The sequence below is a fragment of the Tursiops truncatus genome, chromosome 1, assembly GCF_011762595.2.
Source record: "Tursiops truncatus isolate mTurTru1 chromosome 1, mTurTru1.mat.Y, whole genome shotgun sequence".
Taxonomy (NCBI): Eukaryota; Metazoa; Chordata; class Mammalia; order Artiodactyla; family Delphinidae; genus Tursiops; species Tursiops truncatus.
In genome coordinates, this window is record NC_047034.1 from 148,733,035 (window position 1) to 148,759,050 (window position 26,016).

Consider the following 26,016-nt stretch of genomic DNA (forward strand, 5'->3'; position numbering starts at 1 on the left):
TATATATATATATATATATATATATATATATATATATATATATATATATATATATAAAAATAATTTGTAACAGTTCAAGACTCACAAACAGTTATGAAAATAGTGCAGAGAGTTCCTGTGTATCCTTCAGCTACCCTCCGCCAATGATAATACCTTGTGTAACCACAGTACCTGAGGTGGTGATATTTGAACGACCCAGTCCACAGCTGTGGAATGTTTCAGTTCATTAGGGTTTCTAAGCTTTATTCCTGAAGGTAAACCACCAGAAAACAATATACTTGAACTATGTTGGCTTAATTTTCCACAATAATACCTTATACTCTTGCTTTTTATTGACTGTCCAGATAAGAAATGGACACCTGAAGAATGTTTTTTTATTGTCTGAAAACCTACCGTTAAAGACTGTCAATTACGTTGTTCAATATCCCTTTTTTCTTTTTCTTTCTTTTTTTTTTTTTTTGCGGTATGCGGGCCTCTCACTGTTGTGGCCTCTCCCGTTGCGGAGCACAGGCTCTGGACGCGCAGGCCCAGCAGCCATGGCTCACGGGCCCAACCGCTCCGCGGCATGTGGGATCCTCCCAGACCGGGGCACGAACCCGCGTCCCCTGCACCGGCAGGCGGACTCCCAACCACTGCGCCACCAGGGAAGCCCCCAATATCCCTTTTATAAGGCTCCATGTATTCAGTTTCTCACAGAACTTAGTACCAGGGAAAGGTTTGTTCCTCCAGAAAAAAACTTCCTTTCCATATGAGAGCTATGTAAACCATCATATTTTTTCCCTTTTTGTCTTGGCTATCAGAAATTCAGAGGAATTTTATAACTGCAATAACTAACTCATTTAATATTTTTAATGTAATTCTTCCCCCTCTCCCTTTAAATTGTTTCTGGTCCTTATTTTTGCCTTTATTTTCATCGTACAGGCCCACAATCCTTGATCCACAATTGTAAAATGCAAAAACCTTTAAAAATGGAAAGCATTTTTAAATTCATGAAGTTTAGTGCGAATATTCATATATTTCACTACAGAAATACTAATGTGTTTGATTTCAGGGCACTGCCCCAGGCAGTACATATAGTATGTTCTTCCTAAGATCTGAAAGATTCTGAATTCTGAAACCTTTGCTAACCCCAAGAATTCTGGATTTGCGAGTGTTTGAATGTGGTAGGGTCCTCACAAATCCTTTGAAGAGCAGGCGCGTGGCATGCAGAGGTGCCCAGGAGGCCATGGGGTGGATGTGAGCAGATACAGGAGGAAACTCAGGAGAGGCAGCTTTGAAAGCCACAAGGAGACCTGCTCGCGGCTGCCATTGGTCCCTCGATCGCAGTGCCCATCTTTCTTGACCACTGGTGACATTACCTGTCTCTGCAACGTCTTGTGGTTGACTTTTCTTGGTCAGTTTCAGGGCTGCTTCAAGGTCATAGACTTGGGAGCGGGTGAACTTCAGCTCTCTGCGGAGCTCATTAATCTCCTTGATCAGGGAGACATTTTCCTATAGAGAAGGAGGAGGAGAGAGTGAGTGTAGATGGATAAGTGGTCAGTGGGCACAGGACCTGCTCTGGCCTCTGGGGCTAAGGGTGTGGGGAAGAGTCAGGCTTGGTCCTGGACCCAGATTGCATCTCTGGTGCCTCTACTGTGGCATGAGTCTTTATCCTGGCTCATGGATCAACCTCTTGAGGTACCAGCTGACTTACCTTCAGGTGGACTCTGGCAAAGTTAGCTACAGGCAGTGTGCGCCATTCCTATCCATCCAGGCTCTTCCCATCCGTAGCAACAACAATGCTTTTCTAAGCACTTTTCATGAACTTAATGCATTGAAGTTTCATAATAACCCTATGCATAGATTCTATTACAACCACAGTTTTAAAGTAGAGAAAACTGAGGCACAGAGAGGCGATGTAACTTACCCAAATTACATAGATAGCAAGTGGCAGAGCCAGGATTCTGACCCAGTCTGGCTCCAGAGCTCTGAGCTCTTAAGTACTGTGCTACACTTTGGTTTTTTTCCATTCATTTGTTGAACCTACATTTATGTGGTATCTGCTGCATCCCCCGGATGCAGACAGAAATAAGACATGGTTTCTGCTCTCAGCAGCATACAGTTTACTGAGGAATAAAGAAAAGTAAATGGATAATTAACATTCGCTACATCCACTGGAAGTTCACTTCTCTCGTTAAGTGTTTGATAAATACCCATCCATCCAATATTTATTGAGTACTTATTATGTGCCAGGCACTGTGCTGATCCTGAGGTGTATATATAGAGAAAGTAAGACTTGGCCTCTGTCCTTGAGGAGTTTAGGGTTTAGTGAGGGGTCTGGGCACACTTTAGTGAGGTGGCCACCTTGCTGGGATGGAGGAGTGGGACACAGAGGAAAGGCACTTAGCTCTGCCCTAATGACCAGGGTGGATTCCTAGGCACTGACCCCTGGGCTGAGGCTTGACAGAGTTAGCAAGGAGAGGGTAAAGGGGGTCCCAGATAACTGGAATGGCAGGAGAAAGGCACAGAATGACACGGCAGGTGTGTGGGGTGACCTGCAGCAGTTCTGTGTCACGGGAATATGAGGTGAGAGGAGTAGAGAGGCATGCAGGGCAGAGCCGGCTGCAGGCCAGGTGGAGGGGCTCTGCGCTCTGGGACCAAGCAGTCTCTTCTCTCTTGCCTTGCCTTCCTTTGCACACTCAGCACAGGAGCCCCAGTGGAGCGTCCCTCTCACCATGGACCGCTCTGCTCTTGGAGCCCACGGCCTCAGTACTCAGCACGTCCGCCACAGCACCTCTCATAGGACTGTGCAGGAATCGCCTGAGGATCCTGTTTAAATGTGGCTTCTGACTCAGCAGGTCTGGAGCTGCTCCTGAGACTCTGCATTTCTAACCAGGTCCCAGGAGATGCTGCTGTGGGTAGTAGCAAGGCCCTCAAGGGTCTGAGTACCAACAAAGGCAAACACTGACCAAATCCACATAAGACGAACCTGTGCCGGAAACAAACTGTGCTTCCCCTTGGGACACTGGCTCTGGAGTGGTGAGTGTGGAGTCTGAGCCCAGAGCACAGGGTGATCCCAAGCACTGCTGTCAGCGAGCAGGACAAGCCTTCTCTGTCATGGGAATGGGAACTGCAGACACCCCGGTAATCCTTCCCTCCAGAGCCTTTTTAATTAGGCAGATCAGATCTACCTTCAGATTTGCAGTATTTCACTTAATTTCACTCTTCCTCCTTAAAAAAAAATGTTCTCCGGATGAAATGCCCAATTATTACCAGTCCCTCATCCGCAGGCTCGGCTTTGTGCCTGTTTTTCTATAAAGTCAGCAGGTTTTCTCCTTCTGATTTCTTACCCTTTTAACCAGCCCAGGCCTTGGTGAGGCATAGCCCACATTTTCTTTCCAGATGCACTGTTTCCTCCCCTTGGAATTTCTCCATGCTGACTTTATATCATGACATAATCACTTAAGTGCGTATTTATTGGATTCTAAGACCTTGGACTCTGCCTGGCCTGTAAGAGGTGCTCAATAAATATTTGTGGAAGGGATAAGCAAATGAATAACTAGCACAGTGGATACCAAGTTGAATAAGATTGAATCCTGTAAACCAGCAAATCACAAACCAGGGGGTAAATGTTGAGCAGGGGAGACCAGACAGAAGGGAGTCTTAGGAGAGCCACAGGGAACTCCTGGGCACACCAGCCCACTCAGGGGCTCTCTCCACTCCTCCTCTTAGCTGGCATCACTTAGCTTCACTTCCCCTGCTTCATTCAATAAAATAATCGTAATCAGAATAAAGATTAGAGACTGAAAGTGCCATTTCCCCAGTTCTCTCCAGAAACTTCTTCCCGGTCAACCTCCATTCATTTTGTCACTCAATCCTGTCGACTTTGTGTCTGAACTGAATCTCATGTTCATTCATAACCAGCTCTCAGCATCTTTCACCTCTACTACAGTAATGGCCCCACGTGGAGCCCCCGCCATTCTCTCCACCCTGACAGCCCTGTCGCCGTGATTGGGACTTCAGGCTCCTGGTACCTTTCGATATGCATGTTTCTGACGCCACTGCCAGCCCTGGACACCTTCACGAGGCTGGTCACCTAAGACAGGTCTGCAGAACACGACTCAGGCCTCACTAGAGTGTGATTGAGGCCCAGGACTCAATGCAGCCCGATTCCTCTGCTCCGTTGGTTCATTCATAAAACAGAAAGCCTGTTAGGTGCTTATTGTGCCAGACGTGGGAGGCCAGCTTGGATCCAGTGCAGAGAGATGGCCCGCAGGGCGGTCACGGGTGTGAGGAAGCCTCCCTGTGGAGCCTGGGGGAGGGGCGGAGCAGGGAAGAGTGTTTCAGGCCCGAGCCAAGAGGGAGCCAGCAGGGTCTGAGCCGCCAAATGCTTGATGACGAGGGTAAGAACAAGATAACAACTCCAAGGGTGGACTGGATTCCTGCACTGTGTCAGACTCTCTGCATACACAGCCTCGTTTAATCCCTACAACCACCTCAGCAGGAAGGTATTATGGGATTCAGCTGCCTATGAGGAAGCCGAGGCTGTGCATGGGTGGCAGAGCTGGGATTCGAACCTGGTGGCGTCCGCCCCCAGGTGCCTTGATGCCTCTGACTGCTGCCTCCCAGACTCCACTCTCACCTCTGCTGTACGTCACCTCCGTCAACACCTCACATGGTATGGAGGCCGAGGGAGCCCCTGAAATGTACAAGTGGGGCTGCCTTAAGAGGGCTTTCCGGGGTGGTCCGTGCTCTGAGGAGTCCAGGGGCCACACTGAGGTCGACGGTAAGCGCCTTGGGTCGTTTTGTGAAGTCAAAACGTGAACGCAGCAGGTTTGCTGAGCTTTTCTGTTCTTGATCCCGCCTTGGTCAGAACGGTCTACAAAGGCCCCTCTGATCCTCCAGACCCCCAGCCAGCTCCTCTGCAGGGAAGATCTGACCTGGGTCCATCGAGCGCCAGGACTTGGGGCATGTGAGAGAGGCTGGCTCGGGGATGCTAAGGTCTGTTTATATAGAAAGGCTTCTGAACAAAGAGGCTACGCCAAGCTGTCCAGCACTGCCTTTGGTTGAGGGGCAATGCCAGAGAGCCTCACACGGGAACCCGCTGACAGAACTTCAGACTCCGCGGGAGAAGGGCGCAGAAAGGAAATGCCTAGAGCACCCCCTGCTGGCCTACCTTGAGTTGACACCTTTAAGAATACAGCAGGGTCTGGTTAGTGTGGAAAAAGCAGGCAACGGATTTATTCCGATAACTTGGGAGCCCCACTCAGTGGCGTCTTTCCGGAGCCCACAGTTGGTGGGATCGCCATCTGCCTAACTGCACAAATGAACCATTTCTCCACTCCTCTTTCAGCCTTCCTCTCACATCTAACCACCCACTTCTATTCATCACCTCTACTCTGAAACATCTTCTGACATCACAACTTTCCCCTCCCAAGGCCTGTCATCTCCCTTTAACATGGGAGTCATCTTCGAAGGGGTTTTCCTGCCACTTGCCTTTCCCCACTGGTCTTTCCCCCCTGCCCACTGAAGTAACCTTTCCGGAACAGATAACACCCCTACCTACATAAGAAACCTTAGGGGGCACCAGCTTATAAAATAAACTTCATGCTTCTTGTGTGACACGGAAAGCCCTTTCAACGTGACCCTAAGCTACCTACCGTTCCAAAGGGCCCTTCCTCCTTGCCCCCATGCTCTGCAATAAAGTTACGTCAGGGGATTTCTGGGTCCCCAAACACCCCACAGGCCTCTCTCTTCTCTGACTGTTCTCAGGTTGTGTCCTCGGCCTGGAAGGCTCTTCCCCCATTGCTCCCTGACCCCCTCTACTCACCCTTCAAGGCCCAGCTCAAGTGCCATGCCCCCTAGCTGAAGCCCCCCTCTCCGGTGAGCTTACCACCCTGGATGCGCTGCACGGAGCAGTGCTTATCTGTGTCTGGCTCAAGTTCCCTAGGTGAGCTCGCTGAGAGTAGGCAAGCCATCACATTAATCTGGGAATCCTCCACGGCCAGCTCGCAGCTTGGCATGTAAGAAGCCCGCAAAATACGCGTCCTGAATGAATAAAGTACGTGTCCTAGATGTTTGTATTCCATTGCAACTCTTATTTTAGTATCGGCAGTCATGCTGGAGAATGAATGAGGAGGCCCCGTGCTCCTATCTGAACATATAAATGAGACAGTGACCTCATTTTCTGTGTTGTCTAACAAGTTTCTCTCAGATGCCATGTCTGCCCCAGCCTTCCTCAGCCTTTTGAGACTTAAGTGTCAGGGCCTCGGTACCTGCAGATGCAGCTCCTTACAAACGCATACCAAAGTAATGGGCACCCCGGGCCACCAGCTGGGGGGCCTGGGATCATCTGTACTGTCCTGTCTTCTGTGCCTCAAGCCCATGGGCACTCCCAGTCTGTGCTGTGATGGCCTTTCAGGCTCTCCTACTAGATTTTGCCTTGGTTCTTTTTTTTTTTTTTTTAAATTTTATTTATTTATTTTTGGCTGCATTGGGTCTTCGTTTCTGTGCGAGGGCTTTCTCTAGTTGTGGCGAGCGGGGGCCACTCTTCATCGCGGCGCGCGGGCCTCTCACTGTCGCGGCCTCTCTTGTTGTGGAGCACAAGCTCCAGACGCACAGGCTCAGTAGTTGTGGCTCACGGGCCTAGTTGCTCCACGGCACGTGGGATCTTCCCAGACCAGGGCTCGAACCCGTGTCCCCTGCATTAGTAGGCAGATTCTCAACCACTGCGCCACCAGGGAAGCCCTGCCTTGGTTCCTGAGTAAGTCTTTTGCTCGGAAGAAGGGAAGGAAAATAGCATTTTTGGAGCACCTTTTCTGTACAGGGCCAGTGGCCAATGCTTGACGTTAGTTAGCTCACTCAATCCTTGCAGTAACTGGCTGAGGTTGATGTTTTCTTCCTCTCTTACAGATAGGAAGGCAGCTCCTGGAGAAGTTCAGGACCCGCCCCCGCCCCTCCCCCAGCAAGACTGGCCAGCAGGAGGGGAAACTGGGTCTGTACAAAGACAGGGCTGTGTTCTTTTCTCCAGGCCTGCCACCTTGCCTGGCCCTTAAGACCAAAGAAGGAAACAACTTTTATCATCCAGAACAGTAGTTTTGAAAGTTTTTCTTTTTTTAAGTCTTCCAAACAAAATCTTACACAGAGCCCACCGCAGTAAGCAAGGAGTCTCCCTGGTTGAGCAGGTGATGGGAACCCAGAGCCCTGCGTCCTGACCCCCCTCTGGCCCCCTGCAGGTGCCTGTGGCGCTTCTGTGCATCCACAGGGCTCCGCAGCACACAGGTTTACAAGGCTGCCTGAGCAAACACTCTCCGGGCTTCTCCCTGTTGATGGCTCCCTCTGCCAGCCACCAGGGAGTGGTAGCGTTGGGCAGAAGCCCTGCTTGGGTCTCCTCTGCTCCCGCTACCCCAACTCTCACCCTGGCCCAGCAGGAGTGGGCATGTGGCCCCTGGGGAAGTGGGGAGCAAACGAGGCCCTTCTGCCTGTCCTGAGCAGCCTCATGCTGATGCTTACACCCTCACCAAGGCTGTGGGCTTTACTCTCTTTCCTTTTCCTTCTTCTCCTGGGATTGACGTTTGCTCTGGGAGTCTGTTTGGCATGGAGAGAGGGGCCCAGCCCTTGGAGGACCCCTCAGGCCTGTGCCCTGGTGGCAAGTCACAGATGAGAGCTCAGCAATGTCGCCAGTTGACAACCACTCCTACAGTCTCCCTGGTCCCCCTGCCCCGCAGGCTGCACTGCAGCGCCCCCGGGGACTCTCCATGCTCGGAGCACTCGAGACCCTTAGCAATGGCTCTGTGTATCAGCTGCTGGTGCCTAAGGGTCCCAGCAATGGAATCTACTCCTATCTCTGGGCCTCCGACTGCTTTCATGGCTCAGGAGCTGGGCGGTGGGCTGCTTGATGGTGTGGGCTGCTTTTAAGCAGGGGCTGGTTGTAAGGTGGCATGAGACCTGCCGTGCCTGGGGCTGGCCTGAATTGCAGTGTGCTCTGCCCAGCTGTGTTCGGAACTGATTTGTTTCAATCCAACTGCAGCCCATCCCCATTCCAGCATTTTAATTACAGCATTCAAGAAATAGGAACATAAAAAGGTACATGCCTTATAAATGCGATTCTGATGTTCTCTTTTGATATTAATTCACATTAACTGCCTTAGGTGAGACTGATACCCGAAGAGAAATTGGCGGCAGAATCCTGCATGGCAGTCCGATAGCGTGTGTAAGTGGAGGTGGCAGTAATGGGGTTAGGCTCTCTGAACGGCCCTAGGAAGAGTCCGGGGAGGTGGGCGTGGAGAGCTCATTAAAGCGAGGGGAGGCCAACACTTAGGGTGGGTGTGGTTGGCTCTGGACCCGAGAGATAAGAGTAGGGACCTGAGGCACCAGAAAAGCCGGAGGAGGTGGGAGGAGATGGGCATGTTCCCAGGAGGGAACTTGGCCAGCAGGGACCATGTGATAACAGGTAGCAGAATAAAAAGCAGCAAAACAAAGTAAAGGTGAAACAAGAGCTGGAAACAGAAAAGAGGAGAAAGAAGAGAGTAACTGGGAGAGCTAAAGTCACGTGGCCAAAGTCCAGAGGGGTGGAAAAATTCCATCTGATTCTACCAACGTTATGAGGTGCTCTGTGCCAGGGGGTGAGGGTGCAGCCAAGTCCTGGCCCAAGGAGAGGAGTGAGGCAGGATGCAGGAGTGCTTTGGATAAAGATGGGAGTAGAAAAAAGAAACGGGTGGCTGGTGAAGTGAGATGGGGCAGAAATGAACGAATCTTGGAGGGGCAGGAGTGGGCATGGAAGTGCCTAGAAAACCTCCTTGGCGGGGCTCTGGGCCATGGTCACCGCCAGGATGAGCTCTGGGGGGGTCAGAGGAGACAGGTCAAAGAAGGAGCTTTGGAGAAAGCTAGTGGGTCCCTTGGACATTTGGGGAACCCTGAGGACAGTGGTCTTGGAGGGGCCCTTGACAGGCTCTCTTGTCTCTGACGGCCCAGCCTCGAGGGAGCTGAGGGGCGCGTGCAGGTACCTGCATGATGCGGACGTAATCCGCGCGGTGCAGCTCACTCTCCTTGACCACCTTCTTCTTGAGGGTGGCCAGGCTCCTCTCCAGGTGCTCCCGCTGACGGCTGTACTCCTGCTGCAGGTCCGAGTTCAGCCCTGTGATCTCCACCTGATGGGGCAGGAGGAGCTCACCGTGAGGGAGGGGAGAGCCTGGAGGGCAGGGGAGGGCGGAAAGGGAGGCAGAGCTCACCATGTCTGCCCGCTGCACGTACTTCTCAAAGAGAGCGCGGAACTTCTCCTTCAGCTGCCGGGGTTCTTGGATGTACGCCACACAGTTGTGAAGGTCCGTCTTAAACTGTTTGACCAGCGCCTCCAAGTTCCGCTCCTGCAAGCAGAGGCATTTACTTCTAGCCCTATAGGGACTCTCCAGGGTCAGGGGCTGCAGCCTTGTGACTGCTCAAAGGGACAAGAGACACCTCATCTAGGACTTCACCGTTGACCACCAGGGGCGACCCAGGGCCCAGAGGCCTAGATGGGCACCTCGCCCAGAGGGAGAGGCCCTAAAACGCCCGTGTCCCTGGCCTGAACAGTTGCATTTTCAGGAGGCAGCACACACTGATTCCTTTATTGGCTCTAGATTCCTTCCAGGACCACAGGCCTTAAAAGGCTAAAAGAGGTGCAAGTGGTCACCTACTCCTTTCGGAGCCAAGATGCAGAGCATCGATTCTCTCTTGCAGACCCCTGCGCCAGGGCTTCCCTGCCCCTTTGTTAGCTCACCCAGTGTTTCTCCCTCCTGAGGGCTGCTGTGAGTGGGTAGGGAAGATAATGACAAAATTGAGCAGACTGGTTCATCTGCAAACTTGGGCTACGTCCTCCCTCTTCCATCATGCTTTCTCAGATACCCATCTTCCCCTACCCCTGACCTAGAGAGACTCTCCTTTTTCTTCACTCTCACAGCTCTTTATTCACGTTCCATAATGTTCAGCCTTGGCTGGCTGCTAATTACTATGCACATGCCACAGATCACCTGTCAACCTCTTCGGTTTGTGAAGGGCAGGATCTGTATCCGTTCACGTTGATAGCTCTGCAGCTTCTAGTATTACCCAGTACAGAGTCAATCCTTAATGTGAGGGGTGGAAAAATTCAATCTGATTCTACCGACATTACGAGGTGCTCTGTGCCAGGGGGTGAGGGTGCAGCCAAGTCCTGGCCCAGGACCAGAAGACTGGGTTCCCAGCCCTGGCTCTGTATGTGCTCACTAGCTGTGGGTGCTGGGTGAGGTTTCTAACTTCCTAATCTCTCTGACCTTGCTTTCCTTGTTTATTACATAGACCAGAATAGGCGATTTCTGAGGTCCTCTTAGCTCAGTATTGTTTTGGCAGCCAAGGCTTTAACCACCGACTACAGATGATCTCTCTGAACAGGTTCCTTCCCAGGCCACACAAGCCAATGTTGTGAGCATTCCTATAACACTGGCTTCCCACCTCCTTGATCACTATACTCAAAGTCATTTTATAGTCTCAGATGGATTCAGTAAATTTACATGAGCCTGAAATAGGGCAGGGCTGTGAACAAGTAAAGAATGCGAGTTAAAATGGGTGTATCTTAGCTACGGGCTGGCTCTGTCTCTTGAAAGCCAGCTGCCCGTTGCAGACAGGCACCAGCTCCTGAATCCAAGAGCTGCCGGACTCTGAAAATCCTCACACCTTTTGTCTCTCTCTGTGCATCTCCTGATCAGTAGCTCTTAATTTCTGCCACAATTCTGTGATGTTCAGCTCCAGCTGTGTGTTCTGCTTATGGAAACGCTCCAGTTCAGTTTCCATCTACAGACAACAGGGGAAAAAGAGTCAAGAATAAGAAAGTAAGCCAAGGAAGACATGCAGATCGCCAATGGGCACCTGAAAAATGTTCAACATCACTAATTATTAGGGAAAGGGAAATCAAAACCACAGTGAGATATCACCTCCTGCCTGTTAGAATGGCTATTATCAAAAAGGCAAGAAATAATAAGGGTTAGAGAAGATGTGGAGAAAAGGAAATTCTTGTGCACTGTTGGTTGGAACGTAAATTGGTGCAGCCACTATGGAGAACAGTACGGAGAGTCCTCAAAAAATTAAGAATAGCTGTATAACAGAGGATCCAGCTATCCCACTTCTGGGTATTTATCCAAAGAATGCAAAAACACTAATTTGAAAAGATATATGCACCCCTATGTTTATCGCAGCATTATTTACAATAGCCAAGGTATGGAAGCAACCTAAGTGCCCATCAGTGGAGGAATGGATAAAGAAACTTTGGTACACACACACACACACACAAATGGAATACTATTCAGCCATAAAAAAGAATGAAATCTTGCCATTTGCAACAATATGGATGGGTTCCTTTAGGGTATTATGCTAAGTGAAATAAGCCCAACAGAGAAACACAAATACTGTATGATTTCATTCACCTTTGGGATATAAAAGACATGGAAGGAACTTAAATGTCCATCGACAGATGATGGATAAAGATGTGGTACATATATACAAAGGAATATTACTCAGCCATAAAAAAGAATGAAATAATGCCATTTGCAGCAACATGGATGGACCTAGAGATTATCATATTAAGTGAAGTAAGTCAGATAAAGACAAATATCATGATATTGCTTATATGTGGAATCTAAAAAAAATGATACAAATGAACTTATTTACAAAACAGAAATAAGACTCAGAGACATAGAAAACAAACTTATGGTTACCAAAGGGGATAGAGGGGGTGGAGTGGGGGGAGATAAATTAGGAGTTTGGGATTAACATCTACACACTACTGTATATAAGACAGGTAAATAAGGATAGCACAGGGAACTATATTCAATATCTTATAATAACCTATAATGGAAAATAACCTGAAAGTTATATGTATAACTGAATCACTTTGCTGTACACTTGAAACTAACACAACATTGTAAATTAACTGTACTTCAATTAGAAAAACAACAAAAAACAAACAAAATAAATGAACAAACCAAACAAACCAAGCACATAGATACAGAGAACAGAGTAGTGGCTACCAGAGGGAAAAGGGCAGGGCAAGGGCAACATGGGTAAAGGGGAGCAACTGTACGGCGACGGATGGAAACCGTACACACTGTAGTACATATGGAAGTAGAAGTATAATGCTGTTGGGTGGGAGGGAGGGAGACGCAAGAGGGAAGAGGTATGGGAACATATGTATAACTGATTCACTTTGTTATGAAGCAGAAACTAACACACCATGGTAAAGCAATTATACTCCAATAAAGTAGTAAATAAATAAATAAATAAATAAAAGAACAACAACAACAATAAAAGAAATATAATGCTGCACACATGAAACTTACATAACATCATAAACCAGTGGTACCTCAACGAAGAAAGTCAGAGAATGAAAATTATATTTGAGAACTGAAGTCTTTCGGTGGGAATGTTTCCCCTGCTACCAGGGCACTTCCCTTCTAGTTCCCACACTGGAAGGAACCTTTCTTCTTACGCCTCGCCGTCCCCAAAGCTCCCCACCCCTTGGCTGATAATGTTAACCCAGATCATGTGTTTCTATAGCCCGGCTATGAATTTTTTGCCCTTAGTTTCCCTGTTCCTTCCTTCTTTTCTTGAATTCCTTATAAATTGACTGGAACCTGTAACCTGAGGCAAGGTTCTGCAGAAAAGCAGCTTCCTCGTTCTACTTTGTGAAGTTGTATGAGTGAATCTTGACCCTCTGGGGCCACAAATCATCAGGGCCGACCCTCAAGCAGAAAGTTTTGAGGGACCAGCATGTAGGTATCCCCAGTCTAAGGCATAAAACAGAAAAGAGGAGGCTGAGAAGGAATCTTTGCCTCATCATTCTGTTGAAAAGGTCTGAAAACTACAACTTCAGAGGGCCTCATCTTCAAAAGAAAAAAAAAAAAGAAGCTACCCATGAGCTTCTGACTCTTTATTCATTGTTACATGGGTATCAACCAAGGACATGTGAGTAACAATCAGAGTTTCTGATTAGAATGAGATCAGTGGTAGGTGAGCTCGTCTTTGATTTAACTCCTGCCAAAAGCAAAGGAGTGCAGTCTGACTGACACGCCAGATCTGGTGGATCTGGTGGATAGAGAGGTTTGCTTACTATTTTGAGGGGGATGGGGAGTTCACGGGGTTTTTTCCTGGCTGGATGGAGTAGCCCCTCTAGCTTAACGCAGGCCCTTCGGCCAGATTTCAAGGCTCCCGGCCAGATTTCAAGGCTCCCGGCCAGCTTCTCGGGTACCAGGAGGCCCTAGGGAGCCGCATCCTGGACAGGAAGGGGCAGCGTTTGGAAGAATGTTAGCCTAATTACAGGAAGCATTTTGTACGAACAGAGTAGCCCTTTGACCCAACGCCTGGCATAAAAGCGGCTCTCAATAAATATTCATATGAATAACATATGAATAAATGAATGCATCGCAGGTATAGAAGGCCACGGGAAGCAAGACTGAGGGAAGGGAGGAGAGCCTGAAACAACCTGCCTCTGGAAGAATGATAAGATAAACATGCAATGTTGGCAGAGCTATGTGGAGCCGCCTGGTAGAGGACACAGAGCAAGTGTGGATGTTTACATAGCTACCGAAAGAATGTATCCCTTAGAAAGGACTGGCAGGCTGTCACAGGCATAGGCATACAGACCTGACTGAGAGGCAGTTTTCTTCAAGAAGCCCCGGGTCTAGAGGGATTAGAGGGAAGTAAATGAGAAGTTCACGTGCAGTAGGATCAACACCATCAGCAGTCAGGGCGGAAAGGGCCCTGTGTGTGCACAGTGCAGCTGAGGGGTGGCACCTAGGGAAGGGACGCTCCGTCGGGTTTTGTAGGAGGCATAGGGTTTAAGGACAAGTTGGGAAGGAGAATCTCAGGCAGAGAGAACAGCCATGCACAGAAAGGACCAGAGGCATGGGCAGCCTGGCACATCTCTGCAGGCTGCAAGTGGTCCAGCCACCCCTGGACCTTGGAGGGGTGCGTGTGAGGAAGTGGGAGAGGAGCTAGAGAGGTCAGCTGAGCTGGGTCATGCAGGAGCCTGGGGCTGAGGCTCGAATGGTGTGAAGCTCGGACTTTACCCTGCCCAGAAGTTTAAATAGGTCAGAAGTTTGGCCCTTATCCTGAAAGTTCAGGGAGCCACTGACAGGTCTTACCCAAGGAGTGGCATGATCTGATCTGCACCTTAGGAGGCCTGATGCAGAGGCTGTACCGGAGAGAGTAAGACTGGAGCCAGGTAGCCTGGTCAGGAGGCTGCCGCTGTGGCCCAGGTGAGATGCTGGTGCCCCAGACCAAGGAAACGGCCGCTGCAAGAGAGAAAGGGGCTTCTCCAAGGCCTGGGTGCCTGCAGCTGGCTGTGCCTCTTTCTCTACAATCTTAAAGTCAGCAATGACCGGATTAGATTAGAAAGGAAGTGATATGAGCAAAGCGTCAAACCACGCCGAGAGTAAAAAGAATCTATTTCATAGAAAGATTGACATAGAAATATGTCAACTTTGAGTAGTTGGCTGGTCAGCCAGGAGACTAGCCAGTGAATGGGAACAAGCATCCTTTTCCTGGAGTGGAAATTCCATCTACTCGTCCAGGTGGTACTCATCACATTCAGAGATTCTTAGTGGGGAGCGGGGGCTGGGGAGAGGCATCTTGACCCCTGCCCCACCAGGGGACAAGTGGCAACATCTAGAGACATTTTTGGTTGTCATATCTGGGGGAGGGGGAGGACTGTCTCTACCTCTAGTGGGTAGAGACCAGGGGTGCTGCTAAATATCCCACAATGTGCAGGACTGCCCCCCGACAACAGGAATTATCCACCCCAAAGCGCCAACAGTGCCAAGGCGGAGAAAACCTGCACTAGATGAAGAAATAAAAGAATGTGAAGTAAAATGATGAGGTTCTGGAAACTCCTGCCCTAGGAAGGAGATAGTCACGTTTCATCAAAGAGAAGCTGCAAGAGTGTCTGTGAGGGGAGGCACTTGAGTCAGGGAAGTTTTCTGTTTTCAGGCACGGATGTCTCAGTCCTACAAAGGAGCCAAGGGCTTGCAGCTTCCTTCTTGCAGGGAAAGGAACTTCACAGGAGGTCCACAGCAGGTGGGCCTAATGTGTCTGACCCACAGAGGGAAGCCACCAGGTCACAGGCCCCTGGGGAAGGAACTGGGCCCAGACATCAGCCCTGGCAGCAACTGGCACCTGGGGTGGGGCAGGAGGGGTCCTGTTTGACTCTTTCCCAAGGGGGTGGCATATTCCCTGCTGAGGATCAAAGCCGTGGTTGGTCCAGTTACTGAAGGGAACATGAATAATCTCTCAGGTGTGTTGCAGTGGAAGGCAACCAACCCAACTTTAAGTGCAGTTGACAAATATGTCAGATGAGGTGGGAGAAGTGGGGCCGTGACTGCCAGGGGCCTGCGGTGCATCCGCTTTCCAGGCAGGTAGGGCCCCTGCTCTTTCTCATCTTCTCAGGCTGCCATTCTTGGGCCCTGAGGTCACTCAAGAATGGCAGGAGGGCCAGAGGAGGCAGCTCTGTGGTCAGCTGGGAACATCCTTCCTTATCCCAGAGGCCAGGGAGAAAGTCATCGTCACAGGACATATCCTCTCTGGATGTCCCAGCCCTGGACTGATCCCACCACGTGGCCTCTTTTCTGGGCCTCCTGGAGAAAAGGCTTTGCTTTTCTCCACGATAGCCCTTGTGGAGCCAGTTCTAGTTGGGCCATCGGTACACTCTGCTACCCTTTTAGCTTTGCTCAGCACGGTTAGAGAAGATGGAGGGGGAGTAGGAGGCTGTTTTGGATAGGGTGGCAGGGAAGACCTCCTTGGAGAGGTGACACATGAGCTGAGACGTGAAAGACGCAAAGAAGCCAGTCGTGTGAAGATCTGAGAGCCTTCTGGCTGCAAAGGTGCTTGTCCTTGGAACTGTCAGAAAGCCTGCCGGCTGGAGCCGGGGAAGGAGCCTGGAGATATGGCTAGAGAGGCTGGTTGAGGTGGGATCACGCAGGGCCTCTGTAAGGAGTCTGGGCTTCATTCTAGGTGGGAGGAGATACCACTGGGGGTTTGCTGTGGTCTCTATGTGGAGACCAGACTGGAGGCTGGAGTCAGGACCAGAAGAGAGATGATGTAGGCTTGGACTGGAGTGATGGCAGCGGAGGGCAAGGAGGGTTGGATCTGAGATATCGTTTGGAAATGGATCAGATAGGCATCGGTGACTTGGATATAGGAGTTAAGAGAAGGGAAGAACCGAGTTGGCTTCCACACTTTACGTTAAGCACCTGGGTGGATCGTGGTGCCACTGACTGAGAAACGGGGAAACTGGACGAGGGGGAGGTCAGGACCACCCTCGTTTAGATGAACCGCAGACCCCACTGTCAGCTGCTCACTGCCCAGTGTGGGGAGGCTGACAGGTAAACACGTCATAAGGAAATGCCCTGTGTACTGGGCAGAGGGGCCGAAGGGGAACGCTTGTACCCCACTGGGCTCTCAGAAGCCCTCGTCCCTAGCTTCTGATCTCTCTCCTCTCTGCGTCCATCCTGTTTGCTTCCTGGAACACACTCTTAATTTTGCCACTCTCCTGCTCAAGAGCCTTTGATGACGTCCTACACTCCTTATCAGATGAAGTCCAAACACCATGGCCTTGCATAGGGCCCCCACCAGCATGTTTAGTCTGAGAAAAAAGTGTTGAATCCGGAGGGGTGTACTTTCTGGTGGACAGGCTGGTGGCTGAGTACACATCGCCCCCTGGTGGCCGAAGGCCCAGCAACCGTGGTCCAAATAGGTCCAAAGCCCACCCCAAGGCCCCGGGGGAAGCCAAATCCCAAAGCACTTTGCTTTTGCACCACCGAACCCCCGTTGGGCCTTCCCGTGGCTTCTTCTGCGGAGTGGATGCTGCCCACACCTTGGGAGCAGGGAGGGGCTGTGAGGAGAGCTTCCTTTCTTTTTTCTTTTCTTTTTTAAAAAATTTTTTTTTGCTGCGCTGAACGGCATACGGGATCTCAGTTCCCTGACCAAGGATCAAACCCACAGCCCCTGCAGTGGAAGCATGGGAGTCTTAACCACTGGACCACCAGGGAAGTCCCAGGAGTGCTTTCTTTCATTCCCTCCTGGCCAGCCAGGAATGGTTGGGAAGGAGGCCAGGGGGTCCAGATGGCTTCTCACCTTTTGAATCTGTTCCTTCATCACCTTGATCTCATTCTCTCGAGGTTCTATTTGCTTCTTCAGCTCCTTTATTTTGTAGTCAAGCACAAACTTGAATTTCTCTAGTTCTTGATTTTTCTTTTTCAGATCATAGATTCGCTTCTCCTGTGCGTGAGAGGAGAGAGAAGTTGAGAGAGCTACCAGGAGGCCCTGGTACGGAATCCCTTTAGGCGAAGTGCACAAATCCTGTGACCTCCTGATTGAGGAGGCCACAGACTGCTCCCTTGCTGGGGACACAGAGGCCGGATCCCCCACCAGAGGGAACCATTGACTTCTTGGCTTCTGAGCCAGGACTACATTCATTCACTCACCCATTCAGACAGGTTTTGGTCAACTGTGTTTTCCAAGCTCACCTGGGCAGCATCTCCTGTCCTACGTGCTCTTCTACAAGAGAAGAGCGTGCTTCTTATGCTTCTCCATCAGGAGGTGGTGTCTAATTCCCTCCCCTTGCATCTGGCTGGACTTATGGTTTGCTTGTATCCAACGAATGAAACTCAAGTGATGCTGCATAGCTTCCCAGGCTAGCTTGGAAAAGGCCGAGCAGATTCCACCTGGTTCTCTTGGAACACGTGCTCTGGGAGGCCATCTGCTATGTGAAAAGTCCTCCTACACTGAGACCTCCAGGCTGGAGAGCATGTTTGGTGCTCTGTCAACAGTCCCAGCTAAGCTCAGCCTCCCAGCCATGCTGGTCAAGGGGCTGGACATGGGGATGAAGAAGCCACCTTGGAGGCTGGTCTTCCAGCCCCCTGCTGCGGGAGTCACCCAACTGAGGCCCCACTAGGACCCAGACATCGGGGACACAGACAAGCCATCCCGTTGTACCCTGTCCAAATTCCAGACCCACAAAATCTGCAAGCATAATAAAACAGTTGTTTTCCACCACTACGTTTTGGGGTAATTTGTTGCAAGGCAATTGTAGTTGGAATGTAGGTCTATCCATTACCACACATTTACTGCACAAAGATCTTTTGCCAAGGTCGGAGATTCCACATAGAAATACGCCACAGTCCCTACCCTTACAGAGAAACACACTAGCTGGGAAAGCAGATGTGTCAACAAATGTAAACCTACACTGTGACAGGTATTGTGGAAAAGGGAGGCACATGGAAGGCGTGGTGTGTATTGAGGGTGCTGAGAACAACTTGTGTGAGTCAGGGTGGTGGTTCATGGGGACAGTGAGAGGTGAGCCTGGAGGGGAGGAGGGGAGAGAGGCAAGGGTCTTCCATGTTGGGTTAAAGAGTTGAGAATTTATCCCGGAGGCCAGGAGTTGGTAAGCTATAGCACTCGGGCCAAATCTGACCTGCCGCCTGTTCTCATAAAGTTTTTTTTTTATACTTAAAAAAAAATTATTTATTTTCGCTACGTTGGGTCTTTGTTGCTGCACGCAGGCTGTTCTCTAGTTGCAGCGAGCAGGGGCTACTCTTCGTTGTGGTGGGCGGGCTTCTCATTGCAGTGGCTTCTCTTGTTGCGGAGCACAGGCTCTAGGTGCGCGGGCTTCAGTAGTTGTGGCTCGCGGGCTCTAGAGCGCAGGCTCAGTAGTTGTGGCGCAGGGGCTTAGTTGCTCCACGGCATGTGGGATCTTCCCAGCCCAGGCCTTGAATCCGTGTCCGCTGCATTGGCAGGCAGATTCTTAACCACTGCACCACTAGGGAAGCCCCTGTTTTCATAAAGTTTGATGGGAATGTAGCCAAGCCCATTCGTCGATGTCTTGTCTATGGCTGATTTTATGCTACTGCGGCAGAACTGAGCAACTGTGGCAGAGACCACACTGCTTGAAAATATTTACTCCCTTGCCCTTTATAGAAAAAAAAATTTTGCTGCCCCTTGCCACAGGCAGTTGGGACGTGTGAAAGAATTTTAAGTGGAAGAGTGACAATAATTACAGAGTGTGGTGGCAGGGAGCCCGGATGGGAAGTGGGAAGGAAGGCCGTTAGACCCGTTAGGAGGCTGGTGCAATTTTCTAGAGGTCTTAACCTCTTTCTTGTCAAAAACCCACTTTGAGTTGGGGGGAGCAGTAAATTGGGAGATTGGGGTTGACATAAACACACTACTATATATAAAATAGATAACTAATAAGGACCTACTGTATAGCACAGGGAACTCTACTCAATACTCTGTAGTGACCTATATGGGAAAAGAATCTAAAAAAGAGTGGATATAGGTATATGTATAAGTGATTCACTTTGCTGTACACCTGAAACTAATACAACTTTGTAAACTACTCCAATAAAATTTAAATTAAAAAAAAAAACCCTTTGAGAATCTGTGGAGAGCTTTGACTCCTCCCTAAAAAATGCCCAGATACAAATGCAAACGCTCACTTGCAGAAATGATATGTGCGCACTGTCTCATCTCATCCTTATCAGAGCCCCTGAGGGCCGCATCCACAGGTGGGGAAACAAGGCTTGGATTAGTTGCCTGAGGTCCTGTGGCCAATTGCAGAGGCTGCCCTGGAACCTAGCTCACTAGGCTGAAACCTGCGTTCTCAACCACCCAGCAGTTGTGTCCAACTAAGGCAGCAATGGCAGAGGGACTGGAGAGGAGGGTGCGGAGCCTGGATTTGCTCAGGAGGAGGATATGAGATTTTGGATACGGAGGTGGCGTGCCTCACAAAATGTGATGTGTTTCTTTTGGTGTTTTGTGAGAAAGCCATCCAGAAAAATGATACCACTTTCTGGGGTATCCAGTGGTTACAGGGCCAACCACGGGGGAGTTCCTCTCTGACCAGGGGGACCACATGGGCGATGGGGTGAGTGAGTCCATGGGATGGTCACCCTGGGATGCCTGGCGCAGTGGCGAGCAGGGGCCTGGCAGTCGGCACTCAGGTTGTTACCCCAAGTCCGTCACCTATGAACTGTACGAGCCTGGGCAAGATATTTACCCCTCGGAACCAGTTTCCTGAGCTATACAACTGGGTGGCTCATGGTCCCTGGGGTTGTTGGGGGAATTGAATGGTATGTGTTTACAGCGGTTAGCCCAGTGCCAAGCACACAGTAGGCACTTCACCCCACCCCCATCAAGTTCAATAAATGGGTTCCAGGAAGGCAGGGACCCTGTCTCTTGAGCTGTGTCCTCATTGCCTGGGTCCGTCTAGGCGGGAGTTGAGGCGGGACACAGGATGTACCTTTACCTTATCCTGAATCGTCTCGTCTCTTTCCTGGATCTCCTGCTTGAGACCCAGGATGTCCTTCTCCAGGGACTTGATGACTCCTTGCAGCTTCACCTGCTCTCCCTTCAGAATCTCAGTGTCGTTGGTTCGCTCTTCAATCTCTTTCTGCAGGTTGCTGAACTAGAGGAACAAACAGCAACGACAGAGACCACCAGAGCCTGTGAACTCATCTCCATTCCTCCTGACTGCCTGTAGACTTTAAGAGCTCCCCATCAGAATTTGGGACAGTCAGGAACTTCCCAGGGGACAATTCTGTCTGACAAGATCCAGTCCCATCCCCTTATGTGAAGAAGGGCTGTCTGCCTTAAGAGGCTCCAGAGAGACCAGTTCCCCCAGCAGATCCAGAGTCTTCCATGACCACACTGACCCTGAAAGGCTGGGATCCATGCCCCATTGAGGTTGCAGAGGTTGGGCCCTAACTGATGAGCCATCTTAGTCATGTCCAAGAAGGGAAGATGTGATTGTCCCCTGGATTGACTAGTAGTGTGATTTCTAATAGGAAAGAACATGAGCTTGCTTTGAACTTGGCTTCTCTTAGGCTAAACGTTTCGGGGCAACTGGCAATTCTATAAGGATCTATGAATTGAATGCCTCCTCACTCAGCCATCAGTGACTACAAACATCTCCCCTGCCTTATAACCTAAGCATCCTATACTCCCAATCTTTCTCCCGCCCACAGAGTCTGAACAGGAGCACCCCTGAATCCCTGCACTGAGAGCCTGAGGACACCTCCAGGTGAAAACTTATCTATCTCACCTCCAAAGACCGCATGTCCACTTTAAATATTTAGCTCTGAAAACTCTAAATCCCACTTGCCAATAACTGAAAGCCCAGGGCGTCCACCAGTGTCATGGTGAACCTCACCGTCCCTGCAAACAGGAAAGAGGAGGGGGAGCCCCGATGGTTTCCCCGTCAGACGATGTGGTAAGGATCTGTCTGCCTGTCTGGGCAGGGGGAACCCTCACACCAGCCGGTGCTGTTTTCCTAACCCGCTTGCTGGAGATGAGGACATTCAGATGGGATCTTGCCAGGTCATCCCGGGGCAGAGCCGCCATCAGCCGGCTCCGTGTCCGTCTACCCACCCCATGCTTTCTCTGTAGTGAGGCCCTGGTCTGCCCCCAGGCCTCTCGGGAACAGCCTGGTACCTTCTTCCTCATGATGCCTGTTTCTCCTTTGAGCCGCAGGTTTGATTCCTTTTCATCCCGAAGCTTCTTCTCATACTTGGTTTTGATATCTTGGATCTCACGGTCTTCATCTTCTTCAATCTGCTTCTTGGTCTCTTCAAACTCGCGCAGCTGCTGCCTGACATCTTCCTGTGCCTGGCTCGGAGAGAGGGAGAGTGTGTGCCCAGGGAAGAGGGGACATGCGGCACCCTTGTGCTCAGAGGGCCTGGGACGAGGTGAACATACAAGGCCTATCATGGGGATGGGAGACCGAGTGTTAGTACAGTAGTGGAAACCAAGGCCATGGGTCCCTGGACCCTTCCACTTTCTTTCTGTCCTTCTGTTTGTCCCCCTTTCCCTACCAGATCAGGCCTTGGGCTCTATCACTTCAACCACTGTCCCACCAACATCCCCCAACCCTGTTCCACCTCTGGTCTTCTTCACACTGACACCAGCCCCCTTCTATCTTTCCCTCACTAAACTTGTGACGCTTGTAACTTTATATTTATTTGTGGAATTACTTGATTGTCTCTCCCATTAGATGGAAGCTCCTGGAGGGCAAAAACCCAGTCTATCACGCCCACCAGGAGTTCCCAGTGTACAACGCACACTGACACACAGTAGGTACTCAATAAATATATGAATGAATGAGTGAAGCTTTAATTCCACCCTCCCCCTCCTTAATCCAACCAATCCCGTCCTTTTCACCTCTTGAATCCATCCACTTTATGCCTCTGCCACTGCCCAGGCCCCTGTCATCTCTTGCCTGGACTGTTGTCAGCCTCCTAGCCAGCCTCCTGCCTCTGGTCATGCTTCCCTCCAGTCGGATCTCATTCTCTAGTCGAGGGGAGCTTTCTAAACCACACACCTGGTCATGCCAACCCCCACTTGCAAGCCTTCTCTGGCTCACCCTTGTCCTCATGGTAGAGTCCAGACTCTTGAAACGGGTCCACAGGCTCTCAGGAGGCAGTTCCAGTGCATCTCCCTGGCCTCAGCCATCACTCCCACCCCAGGCTCTCTCCAGTGTGAACTAACTTCAGTTCCCGCAGCGTGCATGGTCCTCAGCTGCTGAGCCTGGATACCCGCTGTCCCTCTGACTCCAGCGTCTTCCCATGGCTCTCTCCTATTCTTCCTCCGGCTCGCGGTTCAGCTACATTTCCCGTGTGCATACTGTACGTCCCCCATCACTTTACATTATATTGTAAATGCCTGTTTGACACAGAGGCTCCTTGACGGCAGGGCCACATCTCCACCCACTGCAGTGAACACCCAGCACATATCTGGTACATGTCGGTGCTGAATGAGGAAAAGCCTAGAGCCCAGATGCTGGGAAAACGAGCTCTGCCTGGTGGAGTTTGGGGAGTGACTGGGGCAGGGCTCCTCCTTGCTCACTGCTGCCCAGGGGTGGACATTTACATCACGGTAGAGTCAATGGCTTTCTTCTCACACTGACCCTGGTATTCTCCCAGGCTGCATGTACCATCCCTGGACTGAGTGTTTTGGAGGTTGAGTGAGACAAGGTGGTTTTAAAACTGGGCTCAGTGGCCTCCTGAGAAAGGCTTCTCTTTGCCCATCGCGTCACCAGACCCTTGCTGGACAGAAGCCTGGCCAGGGCGGCTCCGACTGCAGCCTAGAGGGGCCTGCAAGCCCCTGCTCTTGGTCTGGGAGATGTTGCTAAAAAGTAGAAGCAGCCCAGCCGGTAGTAAGATGGCACTCGGGACGAATCTCCCTAGGAAGGTTCTGAGTTGAAATTTTACTGACTCAAAAGAAGAAAAGCCTTGTTATCACTGTGGGAGGAAGGCTGGCCTCTCTCCCCTCTGGGAGGATCGATCCATTCACCCTAAAATCAGAGCCCAGCAAACCACGATGTTGCTGTGTAAGCCACATGGGCGAAAGGGGCCCGGGGGTCCTGAGAACGCAGAGGAGGGATGCTTAGCCCTGTGGGAGGGAAGGGTTAGGGAGGAATCGTCAAGGAGTTAGCTCTTGTCCTGAGTCCCTGAGGGGGCAAACAAGTGTCTAGATGAAGAGGCATCATCCTGAGCAGGGGCTCAGAGGTTGTGCAGGAAACTCCCAGAGGCTCCACATCACTGGACAGGGGCAGCTGGAAATGGGGCTGGGGAGGTGGGCAGGGCAGCGAAGGAACATTCCTCACGCCGTGGAACTGGAAGCAGGCCGGGCTCAGGTGCGGGTGGAATCTCTTAGCTCCCCCTCTGCTATCAGAGCTCAGCCTCTACCAGGTCTGCGGGACCTCCACCCTCTACTTCTCATCACCTATATATCCCCCACTGCCTGGTCACCCTCCCTGTTCACCGAAGACTTCTGGATGTCAACTCACCGTCTTCCCTGCCATCACCAGGCTGGTTACAGAGGATCCTAGAACGTCTCCTGGTGCTTTGCCCCTTATCTTCCCGCACCCACTCTCAGGTCCACCCCCTGGAACGGTGCCGCCTCTGAAGTCTTAAAATACAGGCCCTGCTCTCCGAGCACAGGTGACTTCTCTGTTGGATCCCAGGTGCACCATCCCAGCTCTCAACCTCATCACGTCCCCTCGCCTGGTCGTGGTTCCTCCACTGACTCTTGGTGCCTTGCTGACCCTCTCTGGCCTGGACCCCGTGGCAGGTCACCAGCCAACCTTTATTTTCACCACCCAGAGAAGCCCCAGCTCTGGCTCAGGGCGGCTCCGGGCCTTCCTCTCTCACACACCTATTGCTGAGCCCTGCTGTGGAATAGCGCACGGCCTGCTGGGTGAACGCCGCCAGAATTCGCCTCTCAGACCTCAGCTGGGCCTTCAGCTACAGACCTGCCCGCCCCCTTCTTAGTCACTCCCTTCCTCATTCCCTTCAAAAATCACTCCATACTTTCGTGACTCTCCTGCCCTCTCACTGTCAGCGACAACGTCTGCCAGAATTTCGTGCCAAAAAGGACACCATCTGGCCTCTCTCATTTTTCCCTTCATCTTGGGAAACGAGATATTTTGGCAACCCAACTGCTTGAATATTCTATGACTTTGCCCTGCCTGTATGTTCTTAACCTCCTGCATTTCCCAGTCTCCTGGTTAATTCCAGCTTCCAAGCCTCCTGGATCTCGGTAGCTCCTGCCAGCCTTTCCAGACCTTGCAGGCCAGGGTGGGTGCTGTGTCTGCGTTCCCCACTGTCCCGTCTACACCCTGATGAATATCAGCCTGTGTGACCGCCTTTCTCACCCACTGAGAACCTGGCCCCATGTTTCACTTCGCTTCACCACCCAGCACTCAGGCTGGTAAACCAATAAGACACGGTCTGTGTTTGTTGAGTAAGCGCAGGAATGATTTCACTGGCTTGCAATGTCTTGCAAGACATAAGAAGTTACGAAGGGGTTTCAGGCAACCACCTTTCCCATGGTTCAGGTCCCTGTTCCTCTCCAGTTCTAGAGGCTTCTTCTAGAAAGCTCTCCCCAGTGCTTAAGGCTCGAAGGTACAGTTAGGAGAGAACAATAGTTATGAACTTAGTCTATCCAAGGAACTTTAGTTTCAAAAGCTGAGCACCTCCCAGCTCAGGGAGTCCCTTGGCCGCCAGGGAAACAAACATATAAACAGCACAAAACAAGGCCAAACGAAACACACTTGGAAAGGAAGGTGGGGAAGGAAATGGAGGTCAAGCGAGGCTTCCCACAGCTCTCTGGACTGTTCCCAGGCCAGGCCTGCAGGATGGCACCGTGACAGGGAGGCACAGCTCTGCTTCCTGCGAGTACCTCTTCCAGGAGGGTGATTTTCTCCTGCAGTTTGGCCTCGTAAAACTCAGTCAGCTCCTCCAGGGCCTGGCTCTTGGTCTCATCGTTATCCCGAAGCTGTTTCTCATACTCTTCCTGCATCCTCTGGGACTTGAGCTGCAACTCCTGGTACTTCTCATATTCTAGAAGCAACTTTTGGTTGTTGCAACATTCTGGAGAGAAGCAAGGAAGGTTATTTCAGGAGGGACAGTAGCATCAGCCTCAGGGACACCCAGGGGAGCCTTGGGTGCTTTTCCAGCCTTGGGCCCCCTTCCAGCACCAGCTAGCGCTCCTGCCTCCACAGGCGAGATACAAATGCACACCTGTCTTCCTCACGGGCCCCCCACGCCATCGTTTTGTCTGGCAGCCCGATTTCCTCCCTTCACCATCTAGGCGGAAAGGTTTCCAGGAAAGTGCAGAGGGGTATTTGTGGGTTCAGGGCCAAGAAGAATGCCCTGAGTGTGCAAAATGGGTACTAGTACCCCCATTTTATGGGACAGTAAACTGAGGCTTGGTGAGCTTAGGTGATTCCCTAGAGCACCCAGCAAGTCCAGGTGAATATGGGACCCAAGGCAGCCTATCAGGCTCCAAACCCACACTTTTCCTACCTCCTACTGGCATGCAGTAGGTGTTTAATTTGTGTTTAATCAATGAGTAAATACACAGGAGCAAAAACCATGGTGAGTTCCAGGGGATAAATGTACGCTGTTTATAGACTGGGGCTTCTGCTGAATCTGGAGGACTCTCAGACTTTGCTCCCAGTCAACTGCCCTCTGCCCAGTGGCC

The 26,016-nt window shown here is 50.8% G+C and overlaps 1 protein-coding gene and 1 long non-coding RNA gene across 2 annotated transcripts in view; one reads left to right on the top strand and one right to left on the bottom strand.

The window, feature by feature from the left end:
• Positions 1-26,016, bottom strand: part of CFAP57 (cilia and flagella associated protein 57) — a 77,067-nt gene that overhangs the window by 5,069 nt on the left and 45,982 nt on the right. The window contains exons 15-22 of the mRNA XM_033836622.2: positions 25,213-25,403; positions 21,466-21,639; positions 20,282-20,440; positions 17,113-17,256; positions 10,666-10,782; positions 9,210-9,344; positions 8,985-9,128; positions 1,359-1,491 (exon numbers count right to left, since the gene is read on the bottom strand). Coding sequence (XP_033692513.1) covers positions 1,359-1,491; positions 8,985-9,128; positions 9,210-9,344; positions 10,666-10,782; positions 17,113-17,256; positions 20,282-20,440; positions 21,466-21,639; positions 25,213-25,403 — 1,197 coding nt within the window. The remainder of the gene's footprint in view (positions 1-1,358; positions 1,492-8,984; positions 9,129-9,209; positions 9,345-10,665; positions 10,783-17,112; positions 17,257-20,281; positions 20,441-21,465; positions 21,640-25,212; positions 25,404-26,016) is intronic.
• On the top strand, positions 1,452-18,033 carry LOC117307591 (uncharacterized). The gene is made up of 2 exons (XR_004521357.2): positions 1,452-8,191; positions 17,239-18,033. It is a non-coding gene; the product is annotated as an uncharacterized lncRNA (long non-coding RNA).